General features: G+C 39.5%; 1 protein-coding gene across 1 annotated transcript in view; it reads left to right on the plus strand.

The window, feature by feature from the left end:
• Positions 1-14,242, plus strand: part of LOC310642941 (gamma-aminobutyric acid receptor subunit alpha-4-like) — a gene marked incomplete at both ends in the record, with an annotated part of 106,289 nt that extends 92,047 nt beyond the window's left edge. Inside the window, one exon of the mRNA XM_083366931.1 lies at positions 13,724-14,242. Coding sequence (XP_083223057.1) covers positions 13,724-14,242 — 519 coding nt within the window. The remainder of the gene's footprint in view (positions 1-13,723) is intronic.
• Positions 14,243-17,647: the final 3,405 nt, after the last annotated feature.

Consider the following 17,647-nt stretch of genomic DNA (forward strand, 5'->3'; position numbering starts at 1 on the left):
CTTCTTATTCATTGAAAATCTTTTCCTTTCTTTCTCTCTTAATTTCTCTTATAAATTTTGTCTGTCAAGTTCTCATAGTTCTCCTGAGAACTCTGTAATCCTTTTTGTGGAATTTTCTTTCTTGTCCTCAGACTTATTTTGTGATCTTAGAGTATAAGTTATCTTTTCCATGTCCAATACTTTCTGCAACTTTTTTTCCACCTGGGTTAAGTCATACTTCCTTCTATTGTTAGGTTCCATCTTTAAGTCTCTTTCCTCTGGTTTATATTCAGTTGTCTGTTTTATCTGCTCGCTCTCTATTTTTATTTTTTGAGAGTTTTTTGTTGTAAAGTTAAATTGGAGATGTATTCATTTTTATTTTCAAAGTTATTTTTTAATGTCCTCATGGTTTGAGATCAATGTTGTTTGAATTATTGCAACATAGCATAAAGCTGCTCCTGGAAAGTGTTTGATTTTTCTTGGTATATTCTTTCTGCAGATCTCTCATTTTCCATGATAACCAAAAATCAGGGTTTTCCTTTCTCTGCAAACAGCTTTAGAGTCACAAATGAGTAGGTATTTATAATCCAGAAAGGTCATTTTTTCCCCTAAAGTTTATAATTCTCACTTTGTAGATAGCCCTTTCTACTGCTAGTTTCTGGAGGGCTTTCCCTGAACAACCGGATCAACTGCCATATCTCCATGGTTGGTGGGGCTGCCCTCCTTCTTTGTCACCTCTCTGGGCTGAGTTTAGGCCCATTTAGGGTCCCAAAACATAAAGAAATCTGCTGTAGGGTGCGGACCCTCACAATCCCTCAGCTATTTGCACTATTGTGCAAAACCGGAAGCCCCTCCAATTGTTTTTTAATAATGCTTCTCTCCACCCCATAAAAGTTTTTACTTGTAGCCTTCTTTGTAAGGCTGTATGTTGCTCCATCCTTCCCACACTGTTTTCTCTCAATTGTATCTTGCATCCTTTCCTTTTCTTAAGACTCTACTTCTGTTGACTGTTAGAGTTTTCCTGCAAATTAACAAATAAAGAAGAAACGTAGCAGAAAATGTTATTTGAACATTCCATGGCTATTTAATATATATCTGTATTAGTTTGGAAGACAAGGCTACCATTATTTGATGAAATACAGTAGCTTGGGGGTAGGACTAGAACAGTGCTTTTCAACCTTTTCAGAGATTGTACCACTTTTAGGATATGGCAGTTGTTGTGTTGCTGGTTCTTTGCAGGCATTGAGCGAGATGGAAGGTTCAAAACAGCAACAGGCTTTATTGAAGGTCAGACATAACAGAAACAACAAGGGAGCTGCTGTGTAGCTATTTGTATGGTTGGCCGATAGGTGGCGACCAATAGATTTGAAGCAGAGATTTCCCGCCCAAAGATCTACTTAGCTGGCTGGAGACAACAGTCTGGGCTGGCTAGCAACCGTTACAAGCATACACATGAACTAGCACTTAGCAGTTGAATTCAAGCAATTAGCAAGCAGTGCAACATAAGCAAACACTTACACATATAAGAAAAGCCAATACATTACAGCAGTATTTGAGTACCACCGCTCACTAGCAGATGGCATGGCCTGCTCAACGCCACTCACTATACACAGCTGACTCAAGACAGAACAGAACAAGTCACACCAGCTAACTCAATGTGGGGACAACTTGGTGCCCCACAAACTCCTCGCCTCCCCAATGCTAGTAGCCAAGCACACAAGTACACACACTGCATTGCACGTTTGGGGACTTTTATCCACAGAGGAAGGAGAGGGCCTTCTCCCCAAGCCCAGGCATGATTTGCAGTTTGCTAGCTCAGATGTGGATGCAAATTTCCAAGCTTGGAATGTGTGTGTGTGTGTGTGTGTGTGTGTGTGTGTGTGTGTATGTGCATAGTACGCTAAAGAGAAGTTCTCCCAATCCCAGACATGGTGTTTCCCTGTCTGGTGCCCTATCCTGGCAAAGCAGGAGGTGGAGGACAATGCTGCTGTGTGTGGAAGCACAGAGGAGAAAGTTTGCAGAAAACAGTTTCCTCCAAGTCCAACTTCTGTCTTGACAAATCTCTGGAGAGCAAGAGGAGGAGTGCTCCTGGGTCCTGCACAGGGGAGGCTGGCCCTTCTTGAAAGGGAATTTCCATTTCCAATTGTGCATGGTAAAGATGCTGGCTTGTTGGGGCAGCCTTCCTTCACACAGCTCCCCTGCCACCCCCTCCTCCTCTCCAGAGATCTGCAGGGGAGACAGAGATCTGGAGGGAAAGTTGCAGCCTCCATATTGGCTACTTCTACGTCTCCAAGCCCTCCTTGATTAAGCATACATTATATATAAATTAAAACACAGCCAAAAAGAAAACATAGTTAAATCACTAATTACAACTCTTCACATATTTTCTGGAAAAACCACTTTATTGATGTTAGGAAGGAAGAGGAAACCTTATTAAGGAACTCTTAACAGGAAGGGAATTGAAGACCCCAAAAGGTCTCATTCTTTTTAATCTGCCTTCCCTTTGAGCCTTTAGTTTATTTATTTATTGATTGATTGATTTTATATACCGCCCTATTCCCGAAGGACTCAGGGTGGTTTACAGGGCGAATAAAACAATACAAATAAATACAATTAAAATAGAATTAAATTAAGACTAGCCCACGATTAAAACAAATTAAAATTTAAAATTTAAAATTAAATTAAAATCCCCTCAGTCCAGGCCAGAAAGATCAAATAACCAAGTTTTCAGGTCCTGGCGAAACGAGCGAAGGTCCGGGGCAGTCCGAAGTTCCACCGGAAGTTTATTCCATAGGGCAGGTGCACCCACAGAGAATGCCCTACCCCTTGGAATCACCCGCTGGCATTCCCTAACCGGCGGAACCCTAAGGAGGCCCTCCCTGTGTGAGCACACAGGACAATGGGAGGCTGATGCTGGCAGCAGGTGCTTCCTGAGATAATCTGGACCCATGCTATTTATGGCTTTATAGGTCATCACCAGCACCTTGAATCTCATTAATGTACTGTAGTTCTCATTATTTTATTATTATTATTTATTATTTAAGAAGATCAAAGGCCTCTGTAGCTCAGGACACTCACTTTAAAATCAGAACCCAGAAAAAATTAGTTAATCCACAATACCACCCTATGAAGAATGAAGGTAATCTTGGGGCTCTGAGAGCATGCAGGTGTCAAGTCAACTGGAAGTGCATAAGTCTATGTACTTCCCTTTCCTGTCTCACAGCTCAATCCATACATCCTTTAATTTTCTGACACATCTTTTTCTCACAGGTATACTGTAATAAGGTATACTGTAATTAACAGGAAAAATAAATCTAGCACTTCTGAATTCTTTCCCCAAAGGAGAAAGGAAAGTTCACAGTCTGCAGGTTGCTAGCAAAGTCATCAAAGAATGTAGTTGTTGCTGCTAAAGGCAAGAATAAATAACAAATCAATTTTGCAGCCTTCTCCTGTCACTACATCCTCTTACCTCCAGAATGTGGCCTGGAATTGCACAAGGGGCTAGACTAAAATCCGGTTGTCTTAAGTTTGCAGCCATGTGTTCGGTGCAGACCTTGCCAGTATGATTTTAATATCCCAGGTAGGGAAAGGAAAACCTGAGGAAAACTTTGTAATCAATAAACCATGGTGGACTACACTTGTTTTGCCCTATTTTGATTCTCCTCCCCAGCAGCAGCACATCGATTTTAGAACTGCATGGCCACAAAGATAGAGGCCTCCAGCCTCCAAATCCCTGCTTCTAGATCAGAAATGTCAAACTCGTGAGATCATATGACATCGTGTGATGTATCAGAGCTTCCATTGCCGGCAATGGGTGGGCGCGGTTTCCTGATGACGCGTCTGGCCTGCGGGCTGGCAGTTTGACACCCCTGTTCTAGAGTGATTTGCATTTTGGTGAGGGTCAGATCATATGCCCCCAATCAAAGGAAAACCCGAATCCAGTGGGCCAGAAGGTAGCCCAGCTACTGTGCCCCTCCTGTTCCTTCTCCTCAGCTCCTTGGCCCAGAGGCAGTTGCTGCTCCTCGCCATAGCTGGGGCTGGACTTGCAAGTACGCCCATCTGCTTCATCCTGCGAAGCAGCACTCACCTGGTGCTCCAACCCACCACCATGCCGGCAGCCCTGACTAAAGGGCTGATCTCTGGAGGGCTCGGGATAGGGGATATTCCTCTGTCCTAGTCCTATTAGACCTCTCGGCGGCTTTCAATACCATCAACCATGGTATCCTGCTGCGGCGTCTCAGGGGATTGGGAGTGGGAGGCACAGTTCTTCAGTGGTTTTCCTCCTATCTCCTGGGACGCTCGCAGTCGGTGTTGGCAGGGGGGCAGAGATCGGCCCCTAGGTCTCTCGTTTGTGGAGTTCCTCAGGGGTCGGTTCTCTCGCCTCTCCTGTTCAACATCTACATGAAACCGCTGGGTGAGATCATTCGTGGTTTTGGAGTTGGGTATCATCAATATGCCGATGATACCCAACTTTTCATTTCAACCCCAAACCACCCCAGTGATGCCCTCGCTGTGATGTCCCGTTGCCTGGAGGTGGTTCGGGTCTGGATGGGGAGGAACAGACTTCAACTCAACCCTGACAAGACTGAGTGGCTGTGCATTCCGGCATCCCGGGACATTCAAAATGTTCCATCGCTTTCTATGGGGGGTGAGCTCTTACCCCCCGTGGATAGGGCTTGCAACTTGGGAGTCCTCCTAGATTCACGACTTACCCTGGAAGACCATATAGTGGCCGTGACTAGGGGGGCTTTCGCCCAGGTTCGCCTGGTGCGCCAGTTGCGGCCCTATCTGAACCGGGATGCCCTGTGTACGGTCACTCATGCGCTCGTGACCTCTCGCCTAGACTATTGTAATGCTCTCTACATGGGGCTTCCCTTGAAGACCACTCGGAGGCTCCAACTGGTACAGAATGCGACCGCGAGAGTTGTCTTGGGAGTTTCCCGGTACTCCCATGTTACACCTTTGCTCCGCGAGCTGCATTGGTTACCAGTTGTCTTCCGGGTGAGGTTCAAGGTCTTGGTTATGATCTTTAAGTCCTTACATGGCATGGGTCCAGGATACCTCGAGGACCACCTGCTGCCGGTGTCAACTCCCCTCCGCCCTGTGCATGCCCACAGAGAGGGCCTCCTCAGGGTGCCTCCGGTCAGGGAATGTCGACTGGTGGCCCCCAGGGGGAGGGCCTTCTCTGTGGGTGCTCCGGCATTATGGAACCAACTGCCAGTTGAGCTCCGGATGGCATCGGACCTCCGATCCTTCCGTCGCGGGTTGAAGACCCACTTGTTTGAGTTAGCTGGTCTGGCCTGATGGGGAATATGGGTTTTTAATTGGTTTTTATTATTCTATTATTGCTGTATTTTAATTGGGCATGGTTTAATTCTCTTTTAATTTTTGTATAGCTATTTATATATGCCCTGTGCACCGCCCTGAGTCCCTAGGGAGAAGGGCGGTATAGAAATCAAAGAAATGAAATGAAATGAAATAAAGGTCATGCGCTCCAGCCTTGCCCTGCCAAGGAAGGGGGCAGCAGCCAAGGCTACATCAGATTTGCAGCTTGTCAGGGGCACTCAAAGGCTCCCCAACTTTACTCTGGAATTTCGGGGTTGGAAAGTGGAGGGACAGCGATTTGCTTCCTCCCCCCCCACCAGCTAGCTCCTTTGGAGCCTTCCTGATGCCAATGGGCCTGCTGGCATAGATCCACCTGCTTCATCCTGCAAAGCGGGGCTCACCCAGCACTCTCTCCCCCCCGCCATGCTGGCAGGCCCATTGTCATCAGGAAGGCTCTGAAGGAGGTAGCTGCAGGGGGAGGGGGAAGCAGGAGGCTTTCCAGGAGGTGCTGCCATGCCTACAAATGCAGCAGTTCAGTGATAGAGATGGACAGACAGGATAAACAGGCAGACAAACATTATCCTTTTCATGAGGACAAATATTTAAGCACTAGATATCTGGAAAAATATTATATTCATGGGCATCATGGCTGGCTGCTGGGGAAAAAGAAATAAGGGACTGGATCATATTAAGTAATTATATATTTATGGCCTTATTTGGTATTGGATTATACCAAATCAAATCAGTAGTTGGGACACGTCAGTGTTCCCTTTTATAAAAACATCTGACCCATTGTTAGGTGTAGAATATAGCTTAAAAAAGCATAGACTAACCACTTTCATTTATATTTGTATTGTAAATTGTGTTTTTTGGCTTGTTTTCTTGTTAGTGGACAAATTTTATGTCTCATTTTTATCATCTTAGAAAATGTGAGTGTATTGGCCATGTAAATCCCACTTGTTATGATTCACATTTTCAATTTGACTCAGTGGAATGTAAAAATTGGTCTGCTAATCATAAACTAGTAAAACATTCAAAGCAATCAAATACTTCCCTTTATGGCTCAAGTGGAGGATTATAGATTCAAAAGACTTTTTTTCTTTTTCAAAATTTTGCACTGTTGAACAGCTGTTTGTAATAGGCAAAGCCTATTAACAATTGAAGAACTGTAGCAGCATTTTATCATAATGGTAATCACATCTTAATGAGTTGCAAGGTGGCATTGGAAATAATGATGGATCATTGTGCTATTTTCTGTAAGAGAGAAATTATGAATTGTTTTAATTTTCTAGAAATCAACATTTTGTTTCAGAAGGTGAGTTGCACAGCCTTTATTTAACTGAACAGCTCTAATATTGAAGAATAGTTTAGCCCAATTTGCAGCAAATTATGCCAATAGCATACTTCACTGTATTATTCTCAGTTGACTTAATGTGCATTCATTTTCATAGCTATGGCCTTGCCTCTAATTACAGTACTTATACATTTATATCTACCTTTATTCAAACACCTTTAGATTTCTGTGACTGTGTTGATAAAACAATATATTATTTGAGTCTTTTAGATGGGCAAAGAAGACAATTTTTTTGCTATTCTGCCTGTCAGTGTCTCTATAAAAAGTGTCAGGCATTCTTTCAAAGAATTCAGTCTTCTGTGTGCTGCTTCTCTTCTTTAAAATTGTTGGTGAAGTTTCAGCAGAGCTTCCCTGAACAATGTTTTCAAGAGAATAGAATGCTTCCTATTTGATTTCAGAAGTTATTTTTCAAATTTATATGTACATTTTGACTGTAATCTGTTTACATCATTTCCTCTTAGAATATATAACTGTGGGAATATTTCACCCTCCATCTTTATACATTACAACAGGGGCAATACAGAGCTGTGAACTTGAATAGAAAGAGCTGTGTCATAGTGTCCATACAACATTTGTCTGTAATTTCCTACAGTGGCTGAGTATTTCTTCAGGATTGTGTATGCACCCTGTGCAACCCTGGGAAAAGACGGATTTGGTTTGAGGAATTGCTAATCCATAACAAACAATTCATGAAGTTGTCATGCATTTAGTGTTTTACTCAGCTGATCTCCATTATTATAATCCAGGGGTCAGTCTCAAGTTCCCACTATTTCTGTCTCATCTTCCATGATTGCCTGTTGGTTACAGGTTGAAGTTGTTTTGATTTTTCTGTTAGGTTTGTTCATAGGTTTTCTTTTTAAAGCCCACTGTTAATGGAGACCTCAAATCCAATCATGGAGGTTATTGATATTCTTATAAGATTAATTTTCCTTTAAATAATATATGAGCCAATTTGGTGTAGTGATTAAGACACAGGGCTAGAAATTGGGAGTTCAAGTCCTGCCTTAAGCACAAAGACAACTGAATGATTTTGCACCAGTCACTTTCTCAACCTAGGAATAAGAAAGCCATGGCAAACCATTTATGAAATCCTGTTAAGAAAACACCCCACCCAGGAGTACTTTTATCAATTCTTTGTTTCTAATTTGTAGATGTTCAATACATAGTCTATTTGTATATTCCTGATATAGTTCAGGGTGCTGTAATGTTGGGATGAACTTTTCACAGATCATAAATATTTTTCGGGCTTAATAATTCACATCGATACTGTAGATCATTGTTGCCTATGGTGGAATATGACTGCAGTGTTCATAGCCACATTCAGTTACCTATGCTGTTATTGGCTTTTGTTTCCTTCCATTCTAAAAACAATGCATTTATTCTTTAAAATGTAGACACAAAAGAGCAAGAAACAGGAAATAGAAATAGTGAACTGAAGAAATATGCCAAACAAATCACCTTTTGTTTTACTATCTTTTGGGCACCACTGAGGAATAGTTTCCTTTCTCTATATCATGCTTTTTTATACATCCCTCTCCCAGTTCTTTTTTTTACTCAGAGGTTTCTCTAGCTTATGGACTTCAAGGCTGCCAACCTTCTCTACCAGAAGACATTCTTTTGTTTGTTCCCCATACAGCTCTGTCTTCATCATTTTGCTTTGAAGTGCAATTGCCAATGCTACTGTTCTAAAAGTAGTTACATCTGAGTTTTATCTAAAGGAGTATGTCATAGTTGTATTTTTTGTTCCTTGTGACCCCAGTAAGTAATCCTCACTTTTCATAGGACAACAGTATAAGTTACTGCAAGCAAGTTATATAATAAGCAGACATAAATATAAATGTTTAAAATAGTTATAGCATCATTTCAATAAACCAGCATAGTATGTGTATTCATTGTTTTAGATTTGCTTATGCTGAGCGGGATTTGCCTTTTTAATGTCAATTTAAACTCTGCAGCTTGGAGAGTTTCATTCTGAGTTTTTTGTGTTATGTTTTCTTAATTATCTTAAAATAATTTGGCCTTATCAACAAACCCATAGCTAAATCTGAGAATGTGGTAACGTACATTTAAACCAGATACTTACCTGTCTTACTATGGTTATCGGTATAGGTAATATTGTCTATTGTGCAGTTCCTAAAATGACTGATCATTCCTTTTCCATAACAACATTTAGTTTTTTGTAATTTTCTTTATTTTTTGCTGGATGTTCTTAATCTAACATCTGCCATAAGTGATTTCACCATTTACCCTCTGGAGATTAGTGGAGAACAACATTTGTTTCCCTCTGAAAACAACAGACCTATTCTAGTTTTTGCTATTTATGCATTACTTGGAATTATGTTCTCTGTCAAATACATTTATCTCAGACAGCAATACATTACTTTTCAGATCCATACTCTTTACTGCATATAATCGAACATTGGTTGCAAACCATGCAAAACTAAACACCAAATATACACACCAAAAAGATGTCTAATGTCACTATAACCAATCCTTATAATAAACAATAAGAAATTAATAATATAAATTGTACTTAATAATAAGTCATAACCAATCCCTAAATATATAAATCAGAGGATATCACACATCTTCATGTTCCACTAATCTAATAACAAATATTGCTCCAATTGTATTTAGCAACTTTTAACTCAGTATTTACAAAAGATACTGCTTAAGGGACGCGGTGGCTCAGTGGGTTAGGACGCTTAGCTTGTCGATCAGAAGGTTGGCAGTTTGGCGGGTCGAATCCCGAGTGCCGCGTAACAGAGTGAATGCCTGTTACTCGTCCAAGCTTCTGCCAACCTAGCAGTTCGAAAGCATGTAAAAATGCAAGTAGAAAAATAGGGACCACTACGGTGGGAAGGTAACAGTGTTCCATGCACCTTTGGCATCTAGTCATGCCGGCCACATGACCACGGAGACGTCCTCAGACAAGCGCTGGCTCTTCAGCTTTGAAACGGAGATGAGCACCAGCCCCTAGAGTTGGAAACGACTAGCACGCATGTGCGGGGGAACCTTTACCTTTACGTTTACTGCTTAATTAACATACATTTTCTGTAAATCAACAAAGATATAAAGATATTCACCCCCTCCACATAGGTTTTACACTTAACATTTGAAGAGCAAAGCACTGGTTTGTACACTCTTGGCCTGGTATAAAGCCACACAGCACTCCCCAAAAAGTTTTATGTCACTTTTTTTACCCTTTCAATTAAAATTCTGCCAAGCACCTGTGCTACCCTTAAACATCTCTGTGTTTTTGTTCCATTCAAATTTGTTTCTTTTCCCTTTGCTTATGATAACCATACCAGTTTTCTTCCAATCAGCAGACTTGAAATGTACATTAAACAAATTACACAACCAATCCATAAGCCATCCACATCCATACTTTTAACATTTCTCCAGTTACATGTATAATCATTTTTCAATGTTCTTTTGCTTTATTTTAATCATCCCTTGCTCTCTCTCATTATATTCTTTACAGCTTTTTTCTCTAGTTACATAACATCTTTCATCCTCATACTTTGTTATCCGCTTCTATGCATTTTTTAAATTCATAGTCTCACTTGATTCCCCCAAGCAGCTCTTTCTATAGTTCCCATTAGCATAATTGTACATGCTTCTCTTTTCAATCTTTTCCAAGTGTTTTTAATGCCATTTTATAGATGAGATGCTTATCTTTCCTTCCTATTTTCTCTCCTGTTTCTTTTATTTCTTTCATTTTGTAAGTTTTTCCACTCAGCCCTCACAAACCTCTCTGCGCTACTCAGAAATTTCAAAGAGCCAAAAGAAACTCCTGAACCAAGGTTTCAGCAAAGAAAACAATTTTATTTTGGCCAAGACAGAGTTGGGTAACCTTCTCCCTCTTCGGGACAAAGACACACCCAGTAGAGATTTCTTCTATATACTTTTTCAAAACAAAGAGAACCAAGTCTCTGGAAGCACAGAAAAACAAATTCCAAGATGATGACTCATACACACCAATCCAGGCTAACTCACCTTCCCCATCCCTATCTCCTGGACCACAAAACCCCACCTTGCTCCTTTCATGTAAGCAATCTCCTGTATATTTGACATGGAACATTTGCTTTTTCAATATACATTATTCTGGAACGTGGGCAAATGCGTTAGCCATTGTCCAGATAGGATAAACACCGCGGAATAGTTTTAAACAAAATATTTTTTGAGCAGGAATTCTAAGCAGTAACTCACGTTTGCTGTAGATACAGTACATCTGCACATGTTTCATATCCTGTCCATCCATGTAGTGTAAAAAGAAAATAATTACCCCATATCAGTGAAGCTTGATTGAGGATATCAGCCGAAGCATGCATGAGGCTTGATTAAACAAAGGCTTTTTACAACCTTGGCATGTAGCCAGGAAATCCTGTAATAAACTTTGAAGTCCCGCCCAGTGACCAGTTAGACATAGAACTAAACTACATTTCCCAGAGGCCATCTCTTAAGAAGACAGCTTTTAACCCTTTAAATGCTAAATAACAGCACATACATGAAACACTTGCTTCTATCTATAAGGCTTCTTGCATGTAAGAAAATTTATATAAAATAGCTACAAAATAACACTACTAATGTCAAGCTTAAGCATAATAAAATCATAAGCACAATAAGGTCCCTTCAATTTCATACTAATTTTCCCCCACACCCCCTCTTGACACTACCAAAAGTATTTGTCTTACATTCAGACCCTCTCATCACTTCTGCATCCTTCAATATTTGTTTTAGTCTTTTATCAGAAACAATTAAATCAACTATGCTTTTAGATTCCTTCCTTTAGTTTATGTAGGATAAATTTATTATATGTTTAAAACAACATTCAAAGCACATAGACATTTTTTCTAAGGATATTTTTTTCCATCCCCCCATAGCTCTTTCCCAACCCCTGCTGCTTTCTTCCTCTTCCCACCCTGAGTCCTACCCTGAGAACCTGTGTCTCATCCTGAGAACCTGGATTTTCCTGAGTCCCATCCTGGGAACACAATATTTCTTTAATATAACATATACAGTAAGCTGTAGAATTCAATTGAAAAACAAACTGAAGTTTTCAGATTGTTTTTCAATTGAAAAAATATATTTTGGGGATAATGTACAATAATGTGGTTGCATAAGTTTGCACACCCTTCAACTCATAATTTGCTGAAGCACCATTTGATTTTATGAAAGCATTCAGACTTTTTGGTTAGGAGCTTATCAGCTTGGCACATCCTGCCATGGGAATCTTTACCCATTTTTCCTTGCACAAGTGCTCCAAATCTGTCAGATTGTGAGGGCATCTCCTGTGCCCAGCCCTGTTCATATTACCAGACAGATTTTCAATTGGATTCAGGCTGGGGCTATGGCTGAGCCTTTCCAAAACTTTGATCTTATTCTGGTGAAGCCATTCTTTTGTTGATTTGGAAGTATGCCTTGGGTTGTTGTGTTCAAAGGTGAAATTCTGCTTCACCTTCAGCATTTTAGCAGGGGCCCGAATGTTTTGTGCCAAAATTCATGCATATTTGGATCTGTTTATAATTCTCTCCACCTTGATAAAGGGCTCAGTTCCAGTTGAAGAAAAGCAGTCCCAAAGGATAAGGCTGCCATCACATGCTTCACTGTGGGTATGGTGTACTTTTGGTGCTGTTTCTGTGTAAAACATACTTTTTGGAATTATGGCAAAAAAGTCCAACCTTGTCCCATCAGACCACAGCACATTTTCAAGCCTTTGCAAAATTGTTTTTATTTTAAGAATAAGCTTCCATCTTGCCACTCTACCACACAGCCCAGACATATAAAAATATAGGAGATTGTTGTCACTTGTAGTACACAATGAGTACTTGCCTTTAATGTTGCTGTAGGCCTTTTGGCAGCCTTCAGACAAGTTTTCTTGTTTTTTCATAAATTTTTGGAGAGGCATCCAGTTGTTGGTAATGTCACTTTTATGCCATATTTTCTCCATTTGTTGATGACTGTCTTCACTGTGTTCCATGAAATATCCAATACCTTGGAAATGTTTTTGTACCCTTCTCCTGACTGCAACCTTCCAACTGTTGGAAGAAATTGGGCTTGCTTCTCCAGATGGATGAACGAATGAGAGTGCCGCTGGAGCAAAATGGAGACATTAAGCCAGCTGCTGGAAAGGAAGTCCCTTTACTTGTAGGTCAGAAGTGAAGTGACATAGCAGTTGGTTCTGGAACAACTGAAAAGTGGTCTGGATGCGTTTTTATGCGATTTGGGGGCTTTATATGATTTAGATGATTTAGATGTCCAAGGTTGTTGTGAAATGAACTTTAATTGATACAAGAGTGTGTCTTTTAATATTCTAATTGTTGTTGCCTGACTCCTATTGGGGTTTGAGAGGTCATGCCCTGTCCTTGGAGCTGGGTGGGGAATGTAGATTTTAAGAAGGTGTGCACACTTAGGCAACTATGTTTATATATACATATACATATACATATACATATACATATACATATACATATACATATACATATACATATACATATACATATATGTGTGTGTGTGTGTGTGTGTGTGTGTGTATCCAAAAGATTTCAGCTTGGTAGGCAGAGGTTTCCTGAGGATGCGCTCCAGAACAAGCATGAAAGTTTGGAAGACTAAACCTCTGGACAGATTTGATCTGGTAATCAATAGATTTACATTGAACAGCTAAATGCCATTTCTAAGTTATCAAAATTATGCTGATTTTTGTTCTTTTGCTATTAAAAAATATTGTCAAATGTAATAGAATCTGTTGTTGACCTTGGGGGACAAGGGAAAGAAAGGTTGCCTAGGAAACGGACAAGAGAAGTGGGATCCCCCAAGGACTTAATGGTCAGAGGAAGAAATTTAGGAAGGACTGCCCTAATTGATCGGATGATGTGATGATAGAAAGTTCACAGTGTCTGTTCATGTAGCCTTATGATAAATTAGTATTAACTCATCTAGTTGTGTTTCCTGTCTTTACCCAGGAAACCTGACAAAAAAAATCATATGCTGTTTTTATTATTTTTGGCTTCTGTGTGAATATTGATTTTCAAAATCACTGATGATATTCTTTTAATACTGCAGTGTACAGATTCAAATTCAAAAGTGAGGAAAAGAACAAACACCATAGTACAACCAGATTTGGAGACTGCCAAAAGAATTGACCCAGGAAACAATTCATTAACTCAGGGGCCCTTGGACATTATGCCCCGATCGCCTTCAGCTTCAAGTCCAAACCCGTTCAGCCGAATCAGTATATCAGAAACATTGGCTTCTGCAAGAGCAACTCCTTCAGCTCCTCCATCCAGCCCAGTTTTAACGGGTTATATGGCCCAGCAGGGCACCACGGGATCTCCATCCATTCATCATTTACTTGGATCTAGACTGGAGGAGATTCAGACTACTACAAATGCTTTGGGAATGCCCACAAAATCCCCATGCCTCAGTTCTCCTCCTGCTCCATCAGCCTGCAGCTCTGGCACCAGTAAGATAGACAAATATGCACGCATTTTGTTTCCTGTCACTTTTGGAGCATTTAACATGGTCTACTGGGTGGTTTATCTATCCAAGGACACCATGGAAAAATCAAAAAATCTAATGTAGTCCTGTTGCTATGTAGTAACTTCTCTCCCCCCCTGCAGTTTATTCTAAACATGTATGGATGCAGAGTTTCTTCTTTTAAAACTATTTTTTAAAAAAGAGTCTTAATGCCGATTTTATACAAAACATCTGTGCTCATCCCATGGTGAAAGGCAGGTATTCTAAGATTATTTTAACTCAGCAAAAGTTGGGGAGGCTATAAATAATGTCTTCCGGGCTCTCTACAAAGCGCATTTTGTATGAACAAACTACATTGGGCCATTGGGAATAACAGACATGGGATGTTAAAGTCAACTGCAGATGCATACAGATGTATGACAAATGCTCTGTTTTTTTCTAAATTTGTATATTAATAAGTAGATATCTATATTTTCAATACTTAACTTTGCCACACCAGTGTGAGTTGTGGCATCTGTCACTTGGATCTTCATCCAGATCTTTGTTAGTACAGGCCTTCCTTTAAGAAATATATTGATAGAACAATCTCATACCTGTCTGTTCAAAACCCTTAGGGTCAATGGGTTTATTTCCCAGTAAATAAGCAGAGTACTGTGTCAGAACGATGACTAATTATGTGCTGTCAAATTGTTTTTGATTCCTAGCAACCATATAGATTTTCTGCATGAATTGTGTAAAAGAAGAAGCAAAAGAATCTTAAGTGATTGTATAAGCAGAAAGAATATGAATGTAATTATAAACTTAATATATGGGGATATTTTGGGAATGAAAAGAATGATACAAACAATGTGGTAGATATGTTTTATGAAATTGTTTTATCTACTAATATATGGGTTATTATGCCCATGAACAGGGTTTTTTAAAAGAGGTGGAAAACTATGCAAACTATCATTTTTAATAGATGCTGAACATGATTTAGTCAAGGTTAAGTATTTGGAGAACATCTGCTAAATATAAGATGTGAAAATGCTTAACTAGGATGAAACTAAGTCTTCTCTTATTGAAGGGAATTGCCTGGGGACTTTACTTTGTAGATAGGATTTGCATTACTGTTTAAGAACTTTTTAAGTGCATAAGCTGCCAGCCGATAAAACAAAACACTATGTGATATAATGAGTTCTCCTTCCTTAAAGTCTTAAACCAGAAGCTGGATAGACATCTGCCAGAGAAGCTGTAGAGGACCTGGCACTGAGCAGTGGCTTGGAGTAGATGATTAATGTATATTAATGTATGATTCAAGTCCTTTATGTAGGCCTTGAAATATTTACATCACACTTCCCCAACCCAATACTCCTCAAATCACAGAATCAAAGAATATGAATTGAAAATTACTTTGAGAACATCTGTTCCAGCCCTTGTTGTATTCCCACAATTCCCAGTCTATAGATATGAGATTGTACGGAAGTTGAAAACATCTGGAGTACTCAGACTGGAGTGGACCAATTGAAAATAATGTTCTTAGACTTCCTTTTGGCTTTAGTTTGCAATTGCCAACATAATAGATGCTTCTCTTGCTTGCCATGAATATCTTGCTACGTTCCTTTTTTTGTTTAGCCTGAATATAAAAATGGTGAATCATGATGAGATCCCTGTTGCAAATTAAGTAGCCTTAGGGACATTTTAATATAAAATCAGTTGACGCATTAACCATTGTTGTGTTGAACCTGCTTCTTGTAGTTCTTTATCAAGACACACTGCAAACATTTATAACATGTTTACACAGATTACTGCAGTAATCTATACAGATTATTGGTCTGGAAGTAATCTAAATCTGGGACTAAATCATTGTGATAAACACAAATGAGTAGGTAGTAGAACCTCCATTGTTTCCAGGCATTAAAAAAAATAATGGAGTCTTGCTGTCCTTTTCTAAACTTCAATCAAATGGTGGTTAACCAATAGGCCTCTGCCAAATGACATCTGCAGTTTTTCTCTGTATCACTATTTGTCACCACCAAGTGGGAAATTTTTTAAAAATTAAAACCTAAAAAGAACTCCAGAAATATGTTCCTACTACCCACAAAATAGAAATTCATGAATATATTCCAGACAGCTGCCCTCCTTGCATCACAACCATGTTTGCTGCATCATTCTCTCCCACTTTGTGTGTGTATGTGTGTATGAGAGAGTGAGAGAGAGAGAGAGAGTTAGCCTCCAATCACCAACAGTTTGTTTCCCCCCCCCCATGTGGAGAACAGGGCTTACTTAGTTACTGTACTGTATATAATAGGAAAGCTACTACAGTGAAGTCAGGGGTTCTCTTCAAAGACATTATATAATACACTCACTGGCACAAACATTTTAGATCCAAATGTTAGTAATTCTAAAGAAATGTCTTTGGACTAGTTCTGCAGACAGTCAGCATTTTTTCTTGATTTCTACTTTAAAAATGAAAAGATAGGAAAGCAACTTGCCATGTTTGGTTTGCTGAAAAAATGTTTTCCCCCTGTTTCTGTTTGCTGCAACTTTTCTGTCCTTAATGTTTCTAATACTCTGGGCTAAGCATGTCCTCAGAATATGGTTAAGTCAAGATGGCATCTGCAATGGTGTGATCAAAACTCTACCAGGTTTTTATATGTGTTCCATGTGTGACGCATATAAAACCAGACTGGAACATTGTTCACACATCACATCTATTTATATCATTGCAGATCTCATCTAAAGTTTTATGGACATATACTGTGCATAGACCTGCTATGGACTTAATTAACTGATTGTCACTGAATGTTGTCTTTCTTCTTGTTTTTTAATATTCTGCCATAAAATATGGAGTTAATCATTGTTTAATTTCAATAAAACATGAAAAGAAAAAGATTGGTAGATATTCTTCCCTGCAAACAAAAATGGGTATATGACTAGTGTCTATCATGTTACTAAAACTGGCTTTAAAAGGCAGGTGTACACATGTTGCATTAAGCATTATGCATAGATAAACACATCTCCTTTTCAAAGAGTTTACCAGTTCATAATTCAACTTTCATGCACAAAATAGGAAAACACATGTTCATTTATATATGTCAAAGAAAACACATTCATGCTATTTATGACTTCCCCTTAGGATTCAAGAAACTCTAAAAACAAACAAAAGGATTTTGTCCATAGTTTTAAAGAGATGTGGGTCCATTGGATATTAATTAATTACTATTAACAAATAATAAAATAAATAAAAGCCAGTGTAGTTTAAGTAAACAATTACTTCTTCCGGCAGCAGTTAATTTTGACAGGGAATAAAATGATTCTCATGGTAAATCTTAAGCCCTTGCCCTAGGTACTTTTCAAAATATATGAAATAAAGATACAGAAAATACCTCCTTGAAATTATTGACATGAAGATACCAAGAGCAGAAAGACATTTGGAGAAGAGCCTAATGCTGGGAAAGATTGAGGGCAATAGAAGAAGGGGACGACAGAGAATGAGGTGGCTGGATGGAGTCACTGAAGCAGTAGGCG

This window comes from Vipera ursinii, assembly GCF_947247035.1.
Source record: "Vipera ursinii genome assembly, chromosome: 7".
Taxonomy (NCBI): Eukaryota; Metazoa; Chordata; class Lepidosauria; order Squamata; family Viperidae; genus Vipera; species Vipera ursinii.